General features: G+C 36.5%; 1 protein-coding gene across 1 annotated transcript in view; it reads left to right on the forward strand.

The window, feature by feature from the left end:
* The window catches only part of CCDC73 (coiled-coil domain containing 73), a 133,823-nt gene that overhangs the window by 67,685 nt on the left and 40,963 nt on the right, over positions 1 to 25,175 (forward strand). Inside the window, exons 7-11 of the mRNA XM_004418672.3 lie at positions 332 to 467; positions 701 to 780; positions 18,703 to 18,831; positions 19,331 to 19,390; positions 21,078 to 21,182. Coding sequence (XP_004418729.1) covers positions 332 to 467; positions 701 to 780; positions 18,703 to 18,831; positions 19,331 to 19,390; positions 21,078 to 21,182 — 510 coding nt within the window. The remainder of the gene's footprint in view (positions 1 to 331; positions 468 to 700; positions 781 to 18,702; positions 18,832 to 19,330; positions 19,391 to 21,077; positions 21,183 to 25,175) is intronic.

Here is a 25,175-nt window from a genome sequence, read left to right on the forward strand (position 1 = left end):
CCCCACTTTGCTTAATCTTGGACTGGACTAATTGACTTTTCTATAAATAAAACAACCAGTTGATTTTGAAAAAGAAATTGTAAACAAGGGAAATATAACCTTAAGTGACTATTTTGTTACAAGAAAAAAATGTGCCTCTATTTTACATGGACTTAGAAATATCTCCTAACATTTATTCCCTATGGTGTACTCAGAGAGTACTTTTTCATGACATACTTATGTTAATAGTAACAATTATTAAAAACAGTAAAATTTTATATATCTTTAATATATATATAAATGTATGTATGTATTATATATGTATAACACTTAAAATAACTGTTCAAAATAGGAACAAAAAGTCCAGTTACATCTTCTGGCTAAAGAAGATCATCAGAAGCAACTGAATGAAATTGAGAAATACTATGCCACAATAACAGGTCAATTTGGATTGGTAAAGGAAAATCATGAAAAGTTAGAACAAAATGGTAGGTGCTATCTTATTTAAACTTACATATTTAATGGAGAATGTTTAAATGGACTTATTTATAATGAATAAATTGAACTTATCTGATACTAGTAAATAGCAGGTTGTGAATATTATTTAAATTCATTAATAATTATATACATTGCCTTGAGGCTTTTTTCTTTGTCCATGTTAGTGATACTTTCTTTAAAGTGTACGTTGAATATGTTTTCCAAAGTGTCCTTTATATTGCAGTTTGGGAAGCAGTACAGTTAAACAAAAGTCTTTCAGCTTTAAATAAAAACCAAGAATCTGAAATATGCAGTTTAAAGAAGGTATGCTTGATACAATTTTGTAGTATTATATAAAAATTATAGTCTAAAATAATTAGTTTTATGAAATATTACTGTAAAAAGTTGGGTAGTTTTTTTCGGCATAAAGATAAAATGTTTTAAATACAGATTCGTAAACTTTGAGTTATGATTCCACTAAATGCAATGAATGAATTTTTTCTAGTCCATTCAAAATATTGTTTCATTGACTTGTGACCAGTGGCATACATTCTTATGATGATATGCATAGCCAGTAAGCATTTGCTATATGTCAATCTCATTAGCACCATTGATTCATTCATTCACTCATTCATCCGGTATTTGAGTGACACTATGTGCCAGGTACTATGTAGATACATGTATGAAGAAAATAAAATATATTCCTGCTTTTTTGAAGTTTATACTCCCGTGGAGGAGTTAGACATAAAACAAAAAATCACACAGATAAATAATTTAAAACTGTTATAAGTAGTATGAAGAAAAAGTAAAGGATGTGATGATGTTGTAATAGGTGACTTTATTACATTGGAGGTAAAGGGGTGGGGGATGGAAGAGAATAATGTTTCAAGTAAGGGGAACAGCACGTGCAAAAAGCCTTGAGGCAGGAAAGAGTTTAGTATATTTGAGGAACTAAGTCTGGTATGGCTGGAGCATCTTGAGCGAAGGAGTGCATTGGACATTTATTGGTTGCTTCCAGCATCAGTATTTTCTCTTCTCCTTCCTAAACTCATCCAGATTTTTGTTTTGATGCCTTCAGCTTTAGAGATGAGCCCTAAATTGGCAGAAGGTCATAAACATATTTCATTCCTCTGGCTACAGTCATTGGTTCAGGAATGGACAAATGACCTTAGCTAGTGGTTATAAACCAGGAAGAATGTAACCCCCACTGTGCCTGGCAGTCGTCCTACAACCATGAGAAGCCAAAAAGGAGGAATCTGACAATGTGGATACCAGATTGGTGTGATATAAAGAAACCTGTTCTTTGATGACATCTTTGAGTCCCTGGATTGACCAATCCTACATTTGCCCTACCTCTAGACTTTTCAGTTCTATGAAATAAATCCCCATTATTATTTAAATCAGGTTAGGCTCAGTTTAGTTTTCCATTATTTGCAACTGAAAATATCCCCACTGTTACAAGGGGAGAGTGGTATGAGAGGAAGGAGAAGTAGGCAAGGCCTTGTTCTTTCTACAGAGAATGACCTCTTGTTTCCTTTCCCTACTCCCTTCAAAGCCCCGTCTAAAATAATATCACTTCAGACCACCTCCCTGTCCCTGAGAAAATTAAGTACCTATCCTTACTCACATTCAGTAAATGCCTTGAAACAACATTTACTGAGGGCCATTTAAATATTTGTTAATAAATTACACTGTAGTGTAATTTTGTAGTTATTTAATTCAGCAGTGTGCAAAATACCGTCCCTTTGTCCCTCCAGATCCAGAGTTATCCATCCTTCTCTCTTTGTAAGGCTTACCTATACGGAATGCATCCATGCTCTCATATCTTCTGGCTTCCTGTTGAGTTGGGCCAGTGGAAGCAGCCTGAGCAGGAGCTGGGAGGAAGGAAAGAGAGTGAATCAGTACATTTATTCCCCATTCCCTCCCCATGGGATCACTTCAGGGTGGCCTTGTCCCTCAACACATCACTACTTTTCTTAAATTGACCTACTCTACGTGACGCGCTCTTTCTGGGTTCCAGTAACCTCTCTTCTTGTCCTTTTGGTATTAGGGATGGTGACAGCTCCATTGCTGCTAGCCCCTAGAACTTGCACCATTTTTATGGTTCTTTTATATTGTGTCCACACTTTTGCAAATAAACCATCTTTAAATTATCCTAATTTATGTGTGCCATCTGTTTCTTGTTGGGATTCTGCCTATACACTTGGTTAGAGTATAACACTAGTGAGGCCAAGGTTGTAAATCCAGTTTCTGTATAAGCTAGTTGATTTAGTACAGAGAAACTTCTTTTTCATTGTCAAAGGTAACATCCAAACCTCAACTAGCCATCTTTCAAATACATATTTTGGACTCAAAAGATGAATGAATATAAATGGTGTTGTTCAGATAGATCATTAATTTTGAGGAAAATTTAAATTTTGGGTCAGTGTTTTCATCTTGATTCTAAAGGATTCTCCTTTTAAAAGGGGGAAAAAAACACCCCAAGCATTTATAGCTTTATGTATACATCAAATTTCACTATTTTTATTTATTTACATTAATAAACTTTATTTTTTAGAGTAGTTGTAGCTTCACAGCTAAATTGAATGGAAATTATAGACAGTTCCCAAATACTCCCTCTCCCACTATCAACATCCTGCACCAGAGCGGTGCATTTGTTACAGTAGATGATCCGACACTGACACATCATTATCATCCAAACTCCATAGTACTAGGAGTTCACCCTTTACTAGGGTTCACCCTTGGTGTTGTACATTCTCTGTATTTGGACAAATGTATAATGCTATATATCCATCATTATAGTATCATACAGAATAGTTTCACTGCCCTGAAAATCCTCTTTGATTTGCCTTTTCATTCCTCTCTCCCCCTAAATCTTGGCAACCACTAATCTTTTTATATCTTTATAGTTTTGCATTTTCCTGAGTGTCTTATTGTTGGAATCATACAGTATGTAGCCTTTTCAGACTGACTTCTTTCACTTAATATTCGCTTAAGGTTCCTCTACGTCTTTTCATGGCTGATAACTTATTTCTTTTTAGTACTGAGTAATATTCCATTGTCTGGATGTACAACAGTTTATTTATCCATTCACCTACTGAAGGACGTTTTGGTTCCTTGCAAGTTTTGGCAATTATGAGTAAAGCTGCTATAAATACCTGTGTGCAGGGTTTTTTTGTGGACATAAGTTTTCAACTCCTTTGGATAAATACCAGGGAGTGTGATTGCTTGGATTGTATGGCAAGAGTATGTTTCGTTTTCTAGAAACTGCCAAACTGTCTTCCAAAGTGGTTGTACCAGTTTGCATTCCCACCAGCAATGAATGAGAGTTCCTGTTGCTCCACATCCTCACTAGCATTTGGCGATGTCAGTGTTTTGGATTTTGCCCATTCCAGTAGGTGTGTAATAGTATCTCTTTGTTGTTTTGTTTGCAATTCCCTAATGACATATGATGTTGAATAGCTTTTCAAATGGTTACTTGCCATCTGTATGTCTTCTTTGGTGAGATGTCTATTCAGATCTTTTATTTTTTAATTGGGTTGTTCATTTTCGTATTGTTGAGTTTAAGAGTTTTGTGTATAATTTGGATAACAGTCCTTTATCATATGTGTCTTTTATAAATATTTTCTCCCAGTCTGTGGCTTGTCTTCTCATTTTCAACATTGTCTTTCTCAGAGAAGAAGTTTTTAATTTCGGCGAAGTCTAGCTTTCAATTATTTATCTATTGGATCATGCCTTTGGCATTGTATCTAAGAAGTCATTGCTATACACAGGGTCATCTAGATTTTCTTCTATGTTATCTTCTAGGAATTTTATATTTTCACATTCAGGTCTATGATCCATTTGAGTTAATTTTTGTGAAGGGTATAAGGTCTCAGTCTAGGTTCTTTTTTTTTTTTTTTTTTTTGGTGAGGAAGATCAGCTGTGAGCTAACATCCAATGCCAGTCCTCCTCTTTTTGCCAAGGAAGATTGGCCCTGAGCCACCATCTGTGCCCATCTTCCTCTACTTTATATGGACGCCGCCTCAGCATGGCTTGACAAGCAGTGTGTCGGTGTGCTCCCGGGATCCAAACCTGCAAACCCTCGGGCCGCTGAAGCAGAGCACACTCACTTTAACCGCTGTGCCACCCAGCCGGCCCCTAGATTCATTTTTTTGCATGTCAGTGTCCACTTGTTCCATCACCATATGTTGAAAAGATTATCTTTGCTCCATTGAATTGTCTTTGCTCCTTTGTCATGTATCAGTTGACTATATTTATGTGGGTCTATTTCTGGGTTCTCATTTCTGTTCCATTGATCTAATTGTCCATTCTTTCATCAACACTACCTGTCTTGATTACTGTAGCTTTATAGTAAGTCTTGAAGTTGGGTAGTGGCAGTCTTCTGACTTTGTTCTTCTCCTTCAATATTGAATTGGCGACTATGGGTCTTTTGCCTCTCCATAAAAACTTTAGAATTAGTTTGCTGATATCTACAAAATAACTTGCTGGGATTTTGATTGGGATTGCATTGAATCTAGAGATCAAGTTGGGAAGAACTGACATCTTGAAAATATTGGGTCTCTCTATCCATGAATATGGAATATCTCTCCATTTATTTAGTTCTTTTTGATGTCTTTCATCAGAGTTTTGTAGTTTTTCTCATATAGATCTTATACATATTTTGTTAGATTTATATCTCAGTATTTCATTTTGGGGATGCTTTCATTTTTGGGGTGTTTTTAGCACCCCAAAAAAACAAAAGGTAGTGTGTTTTTATTTTCAAATTCCACTTGTTCATTGCTGGGGAATAGGAAAATGTAAAATAATAGAAAATATATATGTTGGTCTCTGCCCTCAGTTCCTGGCACAGAGCTCCTAAAACCCTCATAATTTCCCAAGTGATAAGAGCACAAGGAGCATCTCTTGTTCTGATATTTGGTCTTTTGACTCTCGCCCTGTCACAGGACTCCTAAAGGCCTTGTACATTCCTAAATGATAAGAGTACTAGGAGCGTCTTTTGTTCTAATGAGGTGACTCTGGGTGAGCTCCTGGTTGGCTCCTGGATGGGGGCTGGTCAACGGAAAGACCAAGCCATGATTAGAAGCTTGAAATTTTCAGCCCCATCTCTCTCTTCCCCCACTTCTCTGGAGACAGAAGAGGGGCTGGAAATGGAGTTAGTAATAGGTCATGCCTATGTGAGGAAGCCTCCATAAAATCCCAATAGTATGGGGTTTAGAGAGCTTCCAGGTTGGCGAACACATCCACATATGAGGAAGGTGACACACCCCAACTCCATGGGGACAGAAGCTCCTGCACTCAGGACTCTCCCAGACTTCACCCTATGTATCTCGTCATTTGGCTGTTCATCTGTATCCTTTGCCATATCCTTTAATGAACTAGTAAATGTAAGTAAGCTTTCCCTGAGTTCTGTGAGCTGTTCTAACAAATTAATCAAACCTGAGGAGTGGGTCATGGGAACCTCTCATATAGCCAATAGGTCAGAAGCACAGGTGACAACCTGGACTTGTAATCAGCATCTGAAGTGGGATGGGAGCAATCTCTTGGGACTGAGCCCTTAACCTGTGGGATCTGATGCTATCTCCAGGTAGAGACTGTCAAAATTGAATTTAATTGTAGAACACCCAGCTGGTGTCATGGAGAATTGCTTGATGGAGGTAAAACCCCCACACATTTGGTGACAAGAAGTAACAGAAGTGAAGTGTTCTGTGTGAGTAGTAAAAGGGATGCACAGCAGAAAAACGAAGAAGGATTGGGTTTTTCCCTATAAAGGAGGGAAGAACTGTAGGTTTTTCCAATACAGAAAGTGATTGACTTTTGTATATTAACCTTGTATCTTGCAACCTTGCCATAATTGCTTATTAGTTCCAAGAGTTTTTTGTTGATTCTTTCAGATTTTCTACATAATCAATCATGTCATCTGTGAACAAAGACAGTTTTATTTTTTTCCTTCCCAGTCTGAATATCTTTTATTTCCTTGTCTTGTTGCATTAGCTAGGGCTTCTAGTACAGTGTTGGAAAGTAGTGGTGAGAGGAGACGTCCTTGCCTTGGTCCTGATCTTAGTGGGAAAGCATCAAGTCTCTCACCATTAAGTGTGATGTTAGCTGTAGGGTTTTTTTTTTACACTTTTTTTAATCAAGCTGAGGAAGATCCCCTCTGTTCCTAGTTTGCTACGAGTTTTTATCATAAATAGGTATTGGATTTTGTCAAATGCTTTTTCTGAATCTATTGATATGATCATGTGATTTTTTTCTTTTGTCTGTTGATATAATGAATTACATTAATTGATTTTTGAATGTTCAACCAACCTTACGTAACTGGGATAAATCCTGTTTGGTCATGGTGTATAATTATTTTTTTATATCGTTGGATTCAATTTGCTATTATTTTGTTAAGGATTTTTACATCTGTGCTCATGAATGATACTGGTCTGTAGTTTTCTTTTCTTGTAATGTCTCTGGTTTTGGTATTAGGGTAATGCTGGCCTTACAGAGTGAGTTCAAAGTATTCCCTTTGCTTCTGTCTTCTGAAAGAGATTGTAGAGAATTGGCATAATTTCTTCCTTAAATGTTGGGTAGAATTCATGAGTGAACCCATCTGGGCATGGTGCTTTCTGTTGTAAGGTTATTAATTATTGATTTAATTTCTTTAATGGATATAGGACTATTTAGATTGTCTGTTTCTCCTTATGTAAGTTTTGGCAGATTGTGTCTTTCAAGAAATCGGTCCATTTCATCTAGGTTATCAAATCTGTGGGCATTGGATTATTCCTAATATTCCTTTATTGTCCTTTTAATGTCCGTGGGATCCATAGTTATATCTCCTCTTTCAATTCTGATATTAGTAATTTGTATCCCCTCTCTTTTTTTCTTAGTCTGGCTAGCCTTGTTGATTTTATTGATTGTTTTAAAGAACCAGCTTTTGGTATTATTGACTTTCTCTATTGATTTATTGTTTTCATTTTCATTGATTTGTGCTCTAATTTTTATTATTTATTTTCTTTTGCTTACTTTGGATTTAATTTGCTCTTCTTTTTCTATTTTCCTAAGTGGAAGCTTAGATGTTTATTTTAGATCATTATTCTTTTCTAATATAGGCATTCAATGCTATAAATTCCCTTCTAAGCATTGCTTTCACTGTATCACACAAATTTTGATGTTATATTTTAATTTTAATTTAGCTCAAAATATTTTAAAATTTCTCTTGAGATTTCTTTTTTGACCCATGTTTTATTTAGAAATGTGTTATTTAATCTCCAAGTATTTTTGAATTTTCAAGCTATCTTTCTATTACTGATTTCTAGCTTAATTCCATTGTGGTCTGACTGTAGACATTGTATGATTTCTGTTCTTTTAAATTTGTTAAGGTGTGTTTTATGGCCCAGAACGTGGTCTATCTTGGTGAATGTTCCATCTGAGTTTGAGAAGAACTTTTAATCTGCTGTTTTTGGATGAATTAGTCTATACATGTCAATTATATCCATTTGATTGATGGTGCTGTTAAATTCAACTGTGTCCTTTATGATTTTTTTGCCTGCTGGATCTGTCTATTTCAGATAGAGAGATATTAAAATCTCCAAATATAATAGTGGATTCTCTATTTTTGCTTGCCGTTCTGTTAGTTTTTGCTTCTATTTTGATGCTCTGTTGTTAGGCATATACACATGAAGACATTGTTATGTGTTCTTGGAGTATTCACTCCTTTAGCTTATGTAATGCTTCTCTGTGTCCCTCATAGCTTTCCTTGCTCTGAAATCTACTGTGGTTGAAATTAATATTGCTGTTTGTGCTTTCTTTTGATTAGTGTCAGCATGGTATATTTTTATCCATCCCTTTACTTTTAAGCTATACGTGTTTTTATATTTGAAGTGGGTTTCTTGTAGTCACATATAGTTGGGTCATGTTTTTGGATCCACTCTGATAACCTCTGTCTTTTAATTGGTATCTTCAGACCATTGATATTTGAGGTGATTATTGATATAGTAGGATTAATATCTGCCATATTTGTTCCTGTTTTCTGTTTGTTGTCCTTGTGTTTTGTTCCTGTTGTTGTCTTCCACTCTTTTTCTGCCTTTTGTGGTTTTACTTGAGCATTTTATATGATTCCATGTTTTCTCCTTTGTTAGCATATCAGTCATACTTCTTTTTTAACTTTTTTTAGTGCTTGCCCTAGAGTTTGCAGTATCTTTACAATAAATCAAGTCCACTTTCAAATAACACTATACCACTTCATGGGTAATGCAAGTATTTTAGAATAACAAAATAGTCGTAATTCCTCCCTCCCATCCATTGTATCACTGCTGTCATTCATTTCACTAGTACATAAACACACATGAACATATATATACACACATAAGAATACATAATCAAATGCATTGTTGCTGTTATTATTTTGAACAAATGGTTATCTGATCAATTAAGAATAATAAAAATAAAAAATTTAATTTTACCTTCACTTATTCCTTCTCCAATGCTCTTTCTTTCTTTAGGTATATTAGAGTTTCTGACCTATATAATTTTCCTTCTTTCTGAAGAGCTTCTTTTAACATTTCTTACAAGGCAAGTCTACTGGCAACAGATTCTCTCAATTTTTGTTTGTCTGAAAAAGTATTTCTTTTTCACTTTTTTTTTTTTTTTTGGTGAGGAAGATCAGCCCTGAGCTAACATCCAATGCCAATCCTCCTCTTTTTTGCTGAGGAAGACTGGCCCTGGTCTAACATCTGTGCCCATCTTCCTCCACTTTATATGGGATGCTGCCACAGCATGGCCTGACAAGCAGTGCATCAGTGTGCGCCCGAGATCCGAACCCAGGCCGCCAGCAGCGGGGCACGCGCATTTAACTGCTACGCCATGGGGCTGGCCCCCTCTTTTTCACTTTTGAAGGATAATTTTGGAGGGTCCAGAATTTTAGGTTGGTGTCTTTTTTCTCTGAACACCACTCTCTTCTTGCCTGTATGGTTTTTGAGGAGAAGTCAGATATAATTCTTATCTTTGCTACTCTATAGATAAGGTGTTTTTTTTTTTCTTCTGGCTTCTTTCAAAATTTTTTCTTTATCTTTAATTTTCTGAAGTTTAAATATGGTATACCTTGGTATAATTTTGGGGGTCACTTTATCCTTCCTGGTGTTCTCTGAGCTTCATGGATCTGTGGTTTGGTGCCTGACATTAATTTGGGGGAAATTCTCAGTTATTACGGCTTCAAGTCTTGCTTCTTTTCCTTTCTCTCTTTCTTCTCCTTCTGGTATTCTCATTATGCATATGTACACTTTGTGTAGCTGTCCCACAGTTGACAGATATTCTGTTATTCTTTTTTCAGTTTTGGAATTTCTGTTGTCATATTCTCAAGCTCAGAGATTATTTCCTCAGCCTTGTCCAGTGTATTTTTGAGCCCATCAAAGGCATTCTTTATTTCTGTTGCAGTTTTTTGGTATGTAGCATTTCTTTTTGATTCTTTTTTAGAATTTCCATCTCTCCACTTAACATTATCCATCTGTTCTCCCATGTTTTGTCTACTGTTTCCATTAAAGCCTTTAGCATATTAATCATAGTTTTTTTAAAATTCTTGGTCTGATAATTCTAATATTCCTATTGTATTTGTCTCTGGTTCTGATGCTTGTTCAGTCTCTTCAAATGTTTTTTCCTTTTAGTATGCCTGGTAATTTTTGGTTGAAAGGTGGACATGATGTGCTGGCTGAAAGTAACTGCAGTAAACAGACCTTTAGTATTGCAGTGGTGAGGTGCGTAGGTGCATAGGTGAGTCCTATGATTAGGTCTCAGTCTTTTGGTGAGCTGTGCCCCTGGATTGTGAACTTCACCGGTGCTTCTCATCTCCCCTGCCCCAGGTGGTACAGTATGGTTGGAGGGGCTGGAGTTGGGTATTTGCTGTTCCCCAGGTAGTTTAGGCTGAGGCCAAATAGTTTCTCCTGAGGCGAGGCCTTCTTAAGAAGAACAGAATGCTCTGGCTATTTCAAAATGATTCCTTTTCCCTTCTTCCTGCTGGAAGCAGAAGGGAATTTTTCTCTGATATTCATTGTGAGAGGACCTGGAGGTGAAATTCACAAAAGTGTGGGGGTCCGCCCTATGACTGTGTCCCCTGAATTTGTTTAACTCTCAGGGTTGTCCACACTGAGCCTCTGGCATTTCATCAGTTACAGTTCGGGTTTTCTTGCCCTGGCGCTGCTTCCTGCTGAGGTTTCTGTTCTGGTAATTTGTGAGTCTCGGTATTCATCTGCCTGTCTATCCAGTTGTTGAAGCAGCAGTTTGCCTGGTGACCTCATTTCTCTGACAGATCTAAGAAGAGTTGCTGATTTTCAGTTTGTTCAACTTTTTACTTGTTATTTGGACAAAGTGGCAGCTTCTAAGCTCCTGACATGCTGAAGCAGAAATGAGAAGTCCCTCTGTTTTTATATTTAAACGTAACTTTACTGAAATTAAAAATTTAGTAAGCGTCTAGAGACACAGGCTTAAATTTTGAAGAGGAGTGTTTAGTGCGACCAGAAGACTGACATATACTTTAATGCATAATTCAAGAAATCAGGAAATTTTACTGCTTTCTCTTCTAGCATCATTCAAGGAAAGCAGGATCACTTGGCATAAAGATTGAAGTGCCTTCTAAATCCTAAGCCAAAGTTCAAAGACTATTAATATTTGTAACACTATTACATCTAGGTCTTTGGTCTTATAACTGCCAATTAATTGGTTTTATATTCCCTGGACTCTATTTTTATACCCGAGGGATCACAAAGTAAGAGCATAGGTGTGGCTCAGTACAGAACATTAGAATGAGTAGTAATAAGCAAGTGTTCCTAGGCCTTAAAAGTCTTATGTCTATCTAGCAACCTCCTTAAGAGAATAATTTGTATGTAGAGAACATTTTTCAATCACATCCTAGAATATTAAAGATGACTCTTTTTAATATAAAAAGAAAAAGGAATAATTTGCAAAAATTTGTCTCTAGTTACAAATCAGAGAATTGTTAAAAGGACCATTCATTTTTACCAATAAAAACCTCAAATGTGAGTATAAATAACTAAATACTGAGTATTTGTGAATAAGCATATTTTCAGTGATGTCTCTTTGGTTCATTTATTTTTTTATTTAATATTTTTATCAATGACTTAAGTGATTAATCATATCAATTTGGTGATTATATTAAAATATTCATATGCCTTTTCAGTTAGTTGTTGCATTATTATGAAAATATTATACCTCATACATTTCTGTACTAAATTATGCATTTTTTCCATTAAATAAAGACAATTTTTATTGTAACATAATAGACTGTTGTATTTCTAATGTGTAGTTTAAGACTGACCTGTAGATAGAGATGAGGTTCATGTAAATCCATGGAGAGGCACCCTGGGTGGATTTATGTGAAAGGGTGAAGAATATCTCTTTCTATGCTTGAGTGAAATAGTGTTGCTCATGAGCATACTTGCCCCTTTTTCCTAGGTCTTGGAACCTAGGTCAGGGCTACCTAAATATACTGATGTGTCATGCAGTGGTGGCCTCTGTCACTGTAGAAAGCATTACAGTCGGTGACCATGCTGCCATTCTTGGGAGAGGCATTATATGGAAGGGTAAAGTGAGAGAATTTTATTACCTTTGAGAGTTCCAGGGCCGAGTAGCTGAAAGGATAAGAACTTGAAAATATATTTTAACAGCCAGTTTTTAATATTTCAGATGTTCTAGATACAATAGTTTTGAATTGTGCATGTTTTCATGTAGTCTTGATTTTTAACTTAAAATTTTTTTAATTTTCTTTTTTAGAAGCTAATCATCTAGTAACCTTGGTTATATCATTCATTTAAAACTTTTAATCATTAATTTTCCCAAAGATAATTTTTATTTTTCTTTTATACTGTTGTATGATTTTGTCCAGAATAGTTAGGTTATTGGTTTGTGATAAGATGGAATTCTTTTGTTTGTGGAGCAGAGTTAAACAGACCAATCTTAATTGTTAGATTAAACCAGGTATTATAGTTTTGAATACTGAGTTCACCATTATGGCAATCAAGAAGAATTCCTGATACTATCTGTGAGCAGCATTCATAACCTCTGCTATTTGTCTGAGTGAACGTCAGAGCGCTCAAGGAGATAGTGATATTTAACAGACTACCCCATACCAGAAAAGGAGGGGTAAAGGAGAAAAGGGCACAATATTTATGACTCTAGGAACTATAAGTTGTAATTTAATGAGATCAAAGCATGTGCTGTTTATTTGCTGCACTAACAACTTTGAATAAAATGGTTAGAAAAGAGACAATGTACTAAAAGTTCAGGATATTGAAAAGCTATAAGGGCTGTAAAATCAAAAACATATTTTCAGTGGAAAATCATTTCATGGAGGTCTCTGATTTTAATTTATTGTGCTCTCAAAATTAAGTAATTAACATGTAAGAGAAAAAGAAAGACATAAGAAATGATTAGTTTTTACTTTTGTCAGCCATATACTGAGTTTTCACCCCTACCCCCTCTTCCCACTTCCTTGTTGTTTCATAACAATTATTGTAATACCAATTCATGCATTTTGGAGTATCTCCTACAAAACTTAGCTGATTACAACAGCTCCAGGTTTTCAGTTGTTGAAAATTGTGGAAAGACGTAGAAGTCTTTGCACTTTGTAATCTTGACTGAAGAAAAAACTTAAGAAAAAACAATCCTCCTTTATTAATTCAAAGAATTGTAAGCCACTTTATGTGAATAGAAGTTTTAGCCATATACCTCACTTTAACTGTACTTTTATCAATAGGACAGTGTGTCTTATGAGTAAACCTAGAACAGATCACTAGTATGAAACAAGCCATCTAATAATTTACTAAGTTGTTTGACTGTTTATTTGCTTCATACAGGTATATCTTGCTTTAGGAAAGTTTAATATAAAAAAAGTAAAAATTCAAAAAATTGTTGCAAGTTTTCTTTTAAAAATTATCATTTTAGTCTACAAAAAAGCAGCTTGAGAGCAAGTTTTTAGAAACACCATTGTGTAAAGAAAGATGTACGTTATTTTAAACCCAATATCATTGGTGTCTTTTTTAAAAAATAGAATCAGTTGAGCATAAAAGATTTATTTTTATTACTCAGATGGTGTTTGACTAAATACTGAGTAACAGTATAAATATCAGTCAAACATCCTATAAATCTGAGTTGAGGTAAAACTTTGAGGTCCTCTAACAGATATTTTTCCTTTGAATTAATCTCCTATGTTTTTAAGAAGTTAAATTAATCGCTGGAATGACTACATTTATTTTTATATCCTTCAATATTCTTGGTCAATTTAACTATCATCCAGTGTTTTTGAATATTTATCCAAGGTGGAAATAATAAGATCAATAAATTCTTTTGTTCAATAAATTTGTTAAATCAGAGACCATCTGTCTTATGAACTAGAGTAATGTTTTATTATACTGTCTTATTTCTGTAACTGTTTTCTACTGTATTCCTCGATCTGCACTTATAATGCAGAATTAACCTATTTTTAAGCTCACAAGTTTAGGGCTGTTGATTACAACAGTCAAGATTATTTTCTAGCCCCAAAATATGGTATTCTTTTAAATGCTAGTGACTCACCATATACTAAGCTTTATTTTTCCGTTATCAGTAAGAAAATTGTAATGGTCTGTTCACATTTGAGCATCTATCTATAACATGGTACTTTTACAGGAGTGTGATTGTTACCTCGAAGCCAGCTGGTTCAGTCAGTGATTAAACCCTCAGTACTATACTTATACCTATCACTTTCTATGCAGTCTTGCAAGCTGAGTATGAACTATTGTGTTGTTAACAATAATTTGTTTGGCTGACATTGACTTCTCTCACCAAGTATTTTTGTTGCTATCTAATTTATCCTGAATAAATCAACCTTTGATTTCAGCAGATCTTATTTTAGGTAAAGATGAGTCACATTTTTTTTCATATTATGTTCATCACTCTTTTCTTCTTATATTTTCATTATAATTTTTAGTTCCTCTTAGATCCTTGAATGTATTAAGGTGCTATGGGATAAGTATGAAACATAGTGCCTTTCCTTGAGGAGCTCATAGTCCACAGGAAATCTCTTATTGTTATCAGCTATGGAAGAATTAATCTTGAATTCTTTAAATAAATAAAAGAACACTTAATTATTCATAGCACTATTAAGAATTCAGACTACTTTATTTTAAAAGTAGAGAAAATAATTGTAGAATTCCTTTGGATTCACTGTAGTAGCAAGAATAGGTAACAGTGCCTAGCACATAGTAGAGGGTCAACAATACTTACTGCATGGAGTACTACATACCAGGCACTGTGTTAATTTTTTAAAAATTATTTCTCCATTTTACAGATGAGGAACTTGAGGCAAGTCAAGTTAAGTTACCTAAAGTTACATGACAAGGAGAATAGAGCCAGGATTGAAACCTGGAGAAATTTGGCTACAGAACCTGTAATCTTAACCATTCTGCTGATATAGTAGCAGCATAAGCAGTTTATGCACATAAGTTTCTTCTCTCCTTCATCTTCATTAGAAAGCATATATTAAAAGGGAAGATTGTTAAATATTCATACTCCTCCATTACCAGCTTCTTATATGCCTTGAGTCCGCACATCTCTAGTCTAGCGTGTCTCTCCCTTGGAACTCATCACTGAACACTGCGTCCTTAGGGCTCTTCCATTCAGCTCTCCTCTTTCTCCAGTCATAGCATCCTTTTCTATCATCTGTACCATTACACACCCAGACCTGTTCTCTTTACTGCTAGTCCTTCAGTCCCCACTACTTCACCTGGTCCATTGGCCTTTTCCTGTCTACTCATAATTCCCTGCATAGTATTTCTCATTTATTCTGTTCATCTTAACTCATCACTTTACCGTTTTCTTTAAAACTAAACCTTTCAACTATAGTCATCCCAAGGAGGTGCATGACTCGGACCATACTGGTGTGGCTTTTCTCCTTTTTCCCTGTTTGTATTCTCATTTGCAAAATAAATATAATGATATCTGTCTTTCCTGTTTTATATATATGTATATATGTAATAAATATAAAATAATAAACATATAGAAAAGCACTTCAGAAAGTTTAGCATGCTATGGAAATTTATTGGATTATTGTTACTTACAAGTAAAATTAAGATAAAGACAGTTTTGATGGATTCAGCTTTTCTGCACCATAACTATAGGTGGGTTATTTATTTGTATAGGCTGTCAAGACGATTGAAACACAGCCTCATTTGCCTTTAAATTCATTATCAGATAGGAAAGTCTGAAATTCCTTGTGACTCATCAGTTTCTCTTTCTGGCTTCATGCTTGAACTACATTCTAGTTCTACAATGACCACCTCTCTCTAAACTATTTATCTTCCTCAAATCGTCTATAAATTTCATGGAATCATAGAGATTATCTGATCTGGTTTTCATGTTTCTTTGAGTTGCAGAACTCTCTGTTCAAGATGTGGAAGTTCAATGTTAAAACAAATACGGTAGAGCTGCTTGTGCTTGAGGGGAGGTTTGGAGGAACACTAGAGCTGTACCTGCTGGCTCTTTCTCTTAGCAGCTGTGAAGGGACTCCATGGAGCCTCTAGGACTTCTCAAGAGCACAATTTAAAAACCATTAACTGGATCCCACATCTTTTTTTAGAAAGGGAACTGAAACCCAAGGAGCATAGGTGAATTACTCAATATCAAGCAGCTTGTAAAAAAAGATTCTCCTTTTATCGTTTGTACTGTATAATATTTGTAGTGATATTCTAAACAACCTGTAAATTTTATGGTGTTAGCTGAAATTCTTCTTATAGTAGACATAGTGATAATTCCCCAATATCCATTCCATCTCATAAGATCAGTCTGTTTCTAAGCCAAGTAGTATCATCTCCATTCCTCATGCCAGTGTTTGCTTCAGGAATGAGCATGTGATCCAATTTTGACCAGCAGGAGGTGGTTCAAAGAAAAATTTTGTTACTCTTTAGCAGGAGCTCTAGGAAGAGACAGTAGCTGTCTAATACCTAAATTGGCATCTTGTTCCAGTCCCAAGAATGGGAAGTGGAGAAATGAAAATATCCTAGTTTGTGATGGTACCCTAGTCTTTGAATAAATATCTTAGTCATTGAGTGCCTGAATCAACCAACACAAGAACCTGCCCAACTTTGGACTCCCTGTTATGTGGAAGAATAAATTTCCTTATTATTTGATGGTTTAAGTGTGGTTTTCTGATACTTGTAACCAAAGTGTCCTAACTGATACTGACACTTTGTGTTTTTCATTTCAAGATATTTTTTTGTACAAAATCGTAGATGTTTAAAACATAAAATGTATTAGTTTTAGAACATCTATGTGATAGTCCACTTTGTAAGGATCTTTTGGTACAAATAAATTCCTCTGGCTCCCTGATTATCTTCCTTTTTCTCCCATTCCTCCAAAGCTCTATCCTGAGGTCTCTGTTTTTCTTTTTTCATATTCTTTCTTTCGGTTGGCTTATACTCCTTAATTCACTCAGTCACTTCATGTCATATCTCTATTTCCAGCCTCACATTTCTCTCTTTCTCCAGTTCTGTATTTTCAACTGCCTGTAGGTCATCTCCTTTAATGACTTATTGTAACTTCAGGGTCAGCAGGGCACAAATTGGATTGATTCTTCATTCTCCCTATCCCTCCTTCCAAAAAAAAAAAATTCATACAACTCTCCTTTCAAAGGAAACAGTGTTGCTGCCTGTGAAGGTGAACCATCCCTGGTACATTGAAACTTCATTTGGGGGAATTCATCATGTGTAACCTTCTATAATTTGAAAAAATATGAATGAAGAACTTTTTTTTTTTGAGCCTATTTTTTGAGCCTAAGCCTATGGCTCAGGCTTAATGATTTGTGCTTTTTAGCTTTCTTAAGAATCGATATCAGAATATTGTCTATCATAGAAAATATGTTATGTCATTCTACTGAAAATCCTTCAATGGTTAATTCTTCATTGCCTATAAGGATACAATTAAAACTCTTTAGTTTGACCTACAAATATCTTTCAATATAGAATTCTGCCAAATTTCTAACCAAAACTACCAATACTCTACTCCTCCTCCTTATCCATATCATATTAGCTCCAGCCATATCATGTTAGTTCTGTTTCCCTGAAAAATACCATGCTCTTTCATGTTGCTGTACCTTTTTGCCTGGAATGTCTACTTTTTTTGTCTTCTTTGAAAATTTATCTTTAAAGACTCAGTTCAAATACCACTTTTCCGTGTAATGCCTTTTTTTTTTTTTTTTTTTTTTTGTGGGGAGGATCAGCCCTGAGCTAACATCCAATGCCAATCCTCCTCTTTTTTGCTGAGGAAGACTGGCCCTGGGCTAACATCTGTGCCCATCTTCCTCTACTTTATATGGGACGCCGCCACAGTGTGGCTTAACAAGCGGCGCGTTAGTGCGTGCCCAGGATCTGAACCAGCAAACCCCGGGCTGCCGCAGTGGAGCACACACGCTTAACCACTTGTGCCACCGGACCAGCCCCCCATGTAATGCCTTCTTGATGCCCTTAACCAAACTGTCTCCTTAGTTATGCTTCTATACATTTCTGTAATATAGCACTCGGCATTATATTGCAATTATTTCTTACATAAATTTTTCTTATTAGATGTTAATGAACTTGGGAATTGATAATCTTTTATCATCTTTTTATCTCGGAAGATTTTTGTTGAATAAGTAACGAATGAAAACACCCTACTTCTGGTTGTTTAGTTCATTTAGTTAGTGCACTCTTTTTAAGAGCAAAGATCATGCATTTTATCCCTATATCGTTGTGTTTGCTATTCCATAGCCACAAATAGCATTCTCACCTTGGCTAATTATCTTGCAAGGGAACTGGGGGAAATAGACTTGATGGACCAGTAGTATTATCTTGATATATGAAATATAGTAAATTATAATCATAGGTTTAAAAATGGACTTTAAAACTGTCAGAAAAGTTGGGGCCAGCCCAATGGTGTAGTGGTTGAGTTCGCGTGCTCTGCTTTGGCAGCCCAGGATTTGCAGGTTTGGATCCCGGACGTGGACCTACACAACGCTTGTCAAGCCATGCTGTCACAGGTGTCCCACATAAAATAGAGGAAGATGGGCACAGATGTTAGCTCAGGGCCAATCTTCCTCAGCAAAAAAGAGGAGGATTGGCATTGGATGTTAGCTCGGGGCTAATCTTCCTCACCATAAAAAAAGAAAAAACTGTCAGAAAAGTACCTTGCTTTGATGAAATATATAAGCTGAATTTTCTGTTTGATGTTTCCTATGTTAAGGAGCTAAAAAAAGTAACCTCAGACTTGGTAAAGTCCAAGGTCACATGTGAACATAAGATGGGAGAAGAAAACATCAATTTAACAATTAAAGAACAGAAATTTCAAGAACTTCAAGAAAGATTCAACATGGTATTTAATTAAATGTATTCATGTTTATAAAATTAATATTTTTTAAAACTTATGAGAATTTCCAGATTATAATACAAAAAAGTTCCTTCTTTGTAAAGTTAATATACGTAGTAAAAAATATTATGAATCTTTTTTTTAATTGTTAGATAATTTTTGCCATTATCAATAAGACTTTAGGACAATAAAATTTGGTATAACCATTTTATTTCCACTTTAATATGGTATCATGTAATCTTTTGGTACAGTGATGTCTCCAGAAAAGTGTTTGGAGAAGAGAGATTCTGTGGTTTTTAACATTAACATTTATAAATTTGTACCAGCCTGTATTGGGTATCTAATACATCTTCAGTTCACTAGAATCACTGCTTCAACAGCAAACAGTGTTGGTATTCCGGAGTAATAATAGGTCATGACACTCCCAAATTTGTTGAGCACTGAATTGAATGTAGAATTTGTCAAATTTTATATCATAACTTTAAAATTATTCAAATTTTTTAAGGAATTGGAATTAAATAAGAAGATTAATGAAGAGATTACCCATATTCAAGAAGAAAAACAGGCAAGCAATCATAAGATATTTTGGAAGCTAGTAAATATTTTAAAAACCAGATACCATGTCAGAAATAAACAAATTAAGTAATAAATGGAATCATGCCTAGGTCAGTTCCTAGCACATAGTAAGCACTCAGCTGGTGTGTATTGAATGAATACATGTGTACCTTTTTAACTAGGTCTCACGTATACTTCCATTAAAAAATCAATCAGGGGGCCAGCCCAGTGGAGTAGTGGTTAAGTGCGCACACTCTGCTTTGGTGGCCTGGAGTTTGCAGATTTGGATCCCAGGTGTGGACCTATGCACCACCTATCAAGCCATGCTGTGGCAGGCGCCCCACGTATAAAGTAGAGGGAGATGGGCACAGATGTTAGCCCAGGGCCAATCTTCCTCAGCAAAAAGAGGAGGATTGGCAATGGATGTTAGCTCTGGGCTAATCTTCCTCAGCAAAAAACTAATAAATAAATAAATCGGAGGAGAAATGGGGAGATGTTCGTCAAAGGGTACAAACTTTCAGTTATGAGTAAGTTCTGTGGATTTAATGTACAGCATGGTGACTTTAGTTAACAATACTGTATTGTATACTTAAAAGTTATGGGGCCAGCCCAGTGGCGCAAGCCGTTAAGTGCATGTGCTCCGCCTCAGTGGCCCGAGGGTCGCAGGTTCGGACCCTGGTGCGCACCGACACGCTGCTTGTCAAAGCCATGCTGTGGCGGCGTCCCATATAAAGTGGAGGAGGATGGGCGCGGATGTTAGCTCAGGGCCAACCTTCCTCAGCAAAAAAAAAAAGAGGAGGATTGGCATCGGATGTTAGCTCAGGGCTGATCTTCCTCACAAAAATAAAATAAACATACATATAAAAAAAAAAGTTGCTAAGAAAGTAGATCTTAAATGTTCTCAGCACACAAAAAAATTGGTATGTGAGGTGATAGAGATGTTAACCTTATTGTGATCATTTTGCAGTATGTACACGTATCAAATCATCACATTGTACACCTTAAGCTTACACAATGGTATATGTCAATTATATCTCAAAAGCTGGAAAAAATGTTACATTAAAATATTTTATAAATAAATAAAGTGAATAAAAATAAAGCAGCCTTTTCCTTGATGGCTTAGACCAGTGATACCCTAGCAGATAATTATTGAAATGTATGTATGCTTAGAGCATGCGTTTACAGGACGCTACACTCTCATTTGAGTCTATTTGATATTTATAATTCTTCTATTTAAAAAAAAAAGTATGAGAAAGAAAACGTCTGTTTCTTTTTTTCTCTTCTGCTTTTTCTCCATTTGATTCTGATTGCATGCCATGACATCCTAGCCCATTAGCAATATGACATTTTAGTAGTGATATATTTACTATTTGGAGAGCAAGCCAACAAAAGTTTTAGTTTTGAATTCTTCACCTTTTTCAGTAGTGTCTCAGAATTTATGGTCCATTTAAAAAAACGTTGTTGTTTGAGGAACTTTTAAAAATAGTACTTTGTAAGAAATCATGTAATATAAATTATTCTAGATATTAAATTAGTAAAATGTGCCATTAGTTTATTTCAGTATATTGTTTATTATGGTGTTGAAATTAAACTGTAAAGATAAGAAACTAGAAAATGTATTTTAAGATTGAGTTTAGAAACATACCTACTATCTTAAAACTTTTTCAATTGATATATATATTTATATTTTTTTAAAGGATATCATCATTTCTTTCCAACATATGCAGCAATTACTTCAGCAGCAGACCCAAGCTAATACTGAAATGGAAGCAGAACTGAAGGTGCTAAAGGAAAATACTCAGGTTTTATATATATATATTTTAGTATATTTTCATCTAATGAGCTTCACCTGTTTAGCTGCATTCATCTGTCCAACTTTATCTGAGATCATTTTGGATTTTAGGGCTAAAATAATGGCCTCCTTCATCAACTTGGTATCGGTGTTTAAAGTAATGAGCATATTTTTTTAAACATTTAAGTCACTAGTTAAATGTCCAATTTTATAAAGTATTTGATTTAACTTGGTAACAGATTGAATGGGATTTTTTTCTTTGTCTTAGAATTGTGGCCAAGATCCAAAACTGAAAATAAGAGGTGACAAGTGTCACCACATTCTAAGAGAGCAGTCAGTGAGTCCCAGAAATTAGGGGCAGATTCCTCTTCACAGGAACATGATAGAACTGGCCCTGTTACCGCAAAAATTGCCCCATCATCTTCTTTCCAGTATATGTAAGAAAATGACTGGGCAGGGGAAGAAGTTATGGTCACTGATGTTTTGGGAGTTGAGGGTTCAATAAGAGGCTTTTCTCTTACATGTGTAGTGGAGGGGGTGCATTTCCTCTCATGAAGCTAAGTGAAGGGGTCTACAGGACAATCACTTGGAAAGATGGGGGTACAACAAGGGGAGACTGCCATCTCGTTCCTCAGATGGATGCTTGAAATGCCATGGAAACCTGAAGTCCACTCTGGAGTTGCCAGTAGAGTAGAATGTAATAAGTTCATGTAGAACTTGGCATGTGTTCCTTGAAGTTTGAAAGTGTACCAAGAACATATAAACTGGTGCCCAGTTCTGGTCTAGAAATTTCGTGGAGGAAAGTTTTTGGAGTAATCTGTGCCAATGGAGCTTGAAGTGTATTATGCTTCTTCCAATACAATATAGCCCTGGAAGGGTGCACAAGAGAGAACCTTGGTGGTTCCTTGGCTCCACCTGAACAAACGTGGATGTTAGTGGAAGGGCAGGAACTGCCCTGTGTGTTACTGGGCCAAGTGATGGGATGTCCAGCTCAGGAGAAGGAGCTGGGGACATGTTCTACTGGGGTGGCTGATGGAAGATATTTGTGCCCCTCTGAAGGGATTCTTAGTAATAAAGGGTGAAGCTGAACATTTCTCAAGAAAACTACAATCACCTCTCATGTAAAAACCACCATCAGCAGAGGCCAGGGCCAGCTTCATGGGTATGTAACCAGTGCAGTTGCCTAGGGACCCATACTCAGAAGGGCCTCGTACTTCAGGTTTAATGTTCTGTGGTCACTGTCTTGAAATTTTTATTAATTTTTATCTTTGAATTTATGTTTTGTAAATTAATTCTGATGGGAAAATGGAGCATGTGCTGGGGGCTTGGAGCCTCAGCTCAGACATTCACCTGTCTCCCACTGCCTCCCAGGACCAGTTCTTGGCTGCTAGCTCTCGCACCCTTTGGTGCCCTGAGTCCTGCCTGGCCTCATCCTCCCTGCTCCTGTCTCATCACTGCTGTAGGTTGACTGGGTCACACTGGTAGGGAAAGGCCTATGTTCTGCTCTTGCCCTTTACCTCTGGTGGAGGCCTAGATGCAGCAGGGAGGGTCTTGGTTGAGTGCATGTGCCTGGCAGCATCCTCTGTCCAGGTTGGCAATGCCTCAGCACGTTAGGTAGGTGATTTGGCAGGGAGCGAGTCCCCAGTCCAGGTACTGAGGGTGTATCCCTGTCCAGCAGTTGCAGTCCCTTGGGGGTCACTCATTTGCCGTGGGTAGGGGTAGAAGGCCTGTGGGACAGGGAGATTAACTTCCCGACTCTCAGCCAGGACATAGTACATGGGCCCAGCAGCTTGCAGGAGGTAGAAACCAGTAGCTAGTGGATCTTTCTTGTGCTGTCATGTGATTAGGCCCTTAGGCATCTGTGAGGATCTGCATTTGCCCTGTGAGTATCCCCCTGCCCAAGGGACCATGACATTAAATAGAAAATAAAAAGCATCATGATAGGTTGACAGGGAGAGAGAGAAAAAGAGAGGGAGGGAGGGACCATGAAGAAAGGAAAAAGTTTGGGCCGGCCTGGTGGCATAGTGGTTAAGTTTGTGCGCTCCGCTTTGGCCGCTCGGAGTTCACAGGTTCGGATCCTGGCGTGGACCTACTCAACGTTCATCAAGCCAGGCTGTGGCAGCGTCCCGTGTACAAAATAGAGGAAGATGGGCAAGGATGTTAGCTCAGGGCCAATCTGCCTCACCAAAAGAAAAATTAAGTTAAAAAAAAAGAAAGGAAAAAGTTTTGTATTTTAGTATCTTTAATAGCACTTTTTTCCTGCTTTTTTCCATTTTGCATCAGTCCCCACAAATTACGCTGAGTTTATCATCCTTGAATGGAACCAGACTTAACCCAAACAATGCAATTTTATCTCCTCAGCATTGATGTTCTGTGACTAGTCATGTAAAGAGAGTTTTGCCTTTCTTATTTTTCTTGCTGGCCCCCAATACTGTAGGTGTTAGACCTAGATAGAGGCAGAGGGAAGAGATGTGCTAGAGTCAAACCTCTCCTTCTTCTTCTTCTTTTTTTTTTTTTTGTGAGGAGGACTAACCCTGCGCTAACATCCGACACCACTCCTGCCCCCCTTTTTGTTCTTCGGGAATATTGGCCCTGAGCTAACATCCGTGCCCATCTTCCTCTACTTTATATGGGACGCCGCCACAGCATGGCTTGACAAGCAGTGCGTCGGTGCACGGCCGGAATCTGAACCTGCAAACCCCGGGCCGCCGAAGCAGAACGCGCGCACTTAGCCGTTTGCGCCGCTGGGCCAGCCCCACCTCTCCTTCTTCTTAGCCACTTCTTAACTCCAATAAAAGACCAGTAAAAAAAATTTCTCTGAAAGTCCAGTTATAAGCAAGTATCTCTCCCATCTCCTCTACCCACTTTATAGATGGATAACTGGGACTGTTTCTCTAATATGGTATGTTGAACCTTCTCCCAAGAAACATAATTTACCCGTTCTCGATGAGTTGCAGTTATCAGGACTGTCTCCTAATCCATTTAAAGGAGTTGAAACATAGATTTTTAGGATGAACAAAATATTAGAGATTAGCCAATCCAACCATTTAATTTCGTGATGAAATAGATATCCAGAAAGTGTGAGCGATGTAGTTAAGGCTTCATAATTAGTGGGAAAACCAGGACCAAATCTTTGTCCTGATTCTGTTCCAGCACTATTTCTATAACATTACATTGTTAATATATTTTTCCTAGATCTATGAGAGCTCCTACTTTTGTTAGATCAGTTATAAGAATGCCACAACTTTTAAATTGCCTTTTGTGAGGTCTAAATCCAGTACTGATGTATCATTGAATTCTACAGGGCCTACAGGAGTCAATAGATATATATAGTCATGTGTTTCTATGAGTTAATGATGACTGTAACTGTGGTTCCAGGATCTTTTAACTATAACTGCCAGTATCTTAGATAATCCAAATGCCTGTCTCTTTAACTAGCACCATTATTACCTTGATAGTTCATAAAGAAACTAGATTTCATATAGTAAAATTTCAAACAAAGCATTAACAAGAACAGGATAGAATTGTCAGATTTTTATTTTGATAAGTAAGGACATGAAAAAATAAACATTACCATCTATCATCACTTTAACTTTATAAAAGAGAACATTTTAACACCAAAAGTATATTAAGGATATAATCTCAGGATAAAGGACAGTCCTTTACAAGTAAAGACATTTGATGACCTTATATTGACATTTTTTGCCATGGACTAGTGAAATTTTGTCATGGATCAGTACTTGCTTACAGACTGGTGTTGGAGAACCACTGATATATAGTATAACAAAATATTAACGTTGACCTGTTGCTGAGGATTATGCTTCATGGGTATCTCAGGTGTCTTCTTGAGGAGCATTGTAATTCCACCTGTACTAAAAGGGATCATTACTCTTCCTAATGGTCTACTGTTTTTCAGTGCTCTGCAGTTATACTGTCATCTGTCTTATTCTTTTAATAGTACAATTTGGAGCATAGAGACCTAAACTTTCATGATAGAGAATAT

The sequence above is a fragment of the Ceratotherium simum genome, chromosome 7 (assembly GCF_057802395.1).
Source record: "Ceratotherium simum simum isolate JZ-2026a chromosome 7, ASM5780239v1, whole genome shotgun sequence".
Classification (NCBI taxonomy): domain Eukaryota; kingdom Metazoa; phylum Chordata; class Mammalia; order Perissodactyla; family Rhinocerotidae; genus Ceratotherium; species Ceratotherium simum.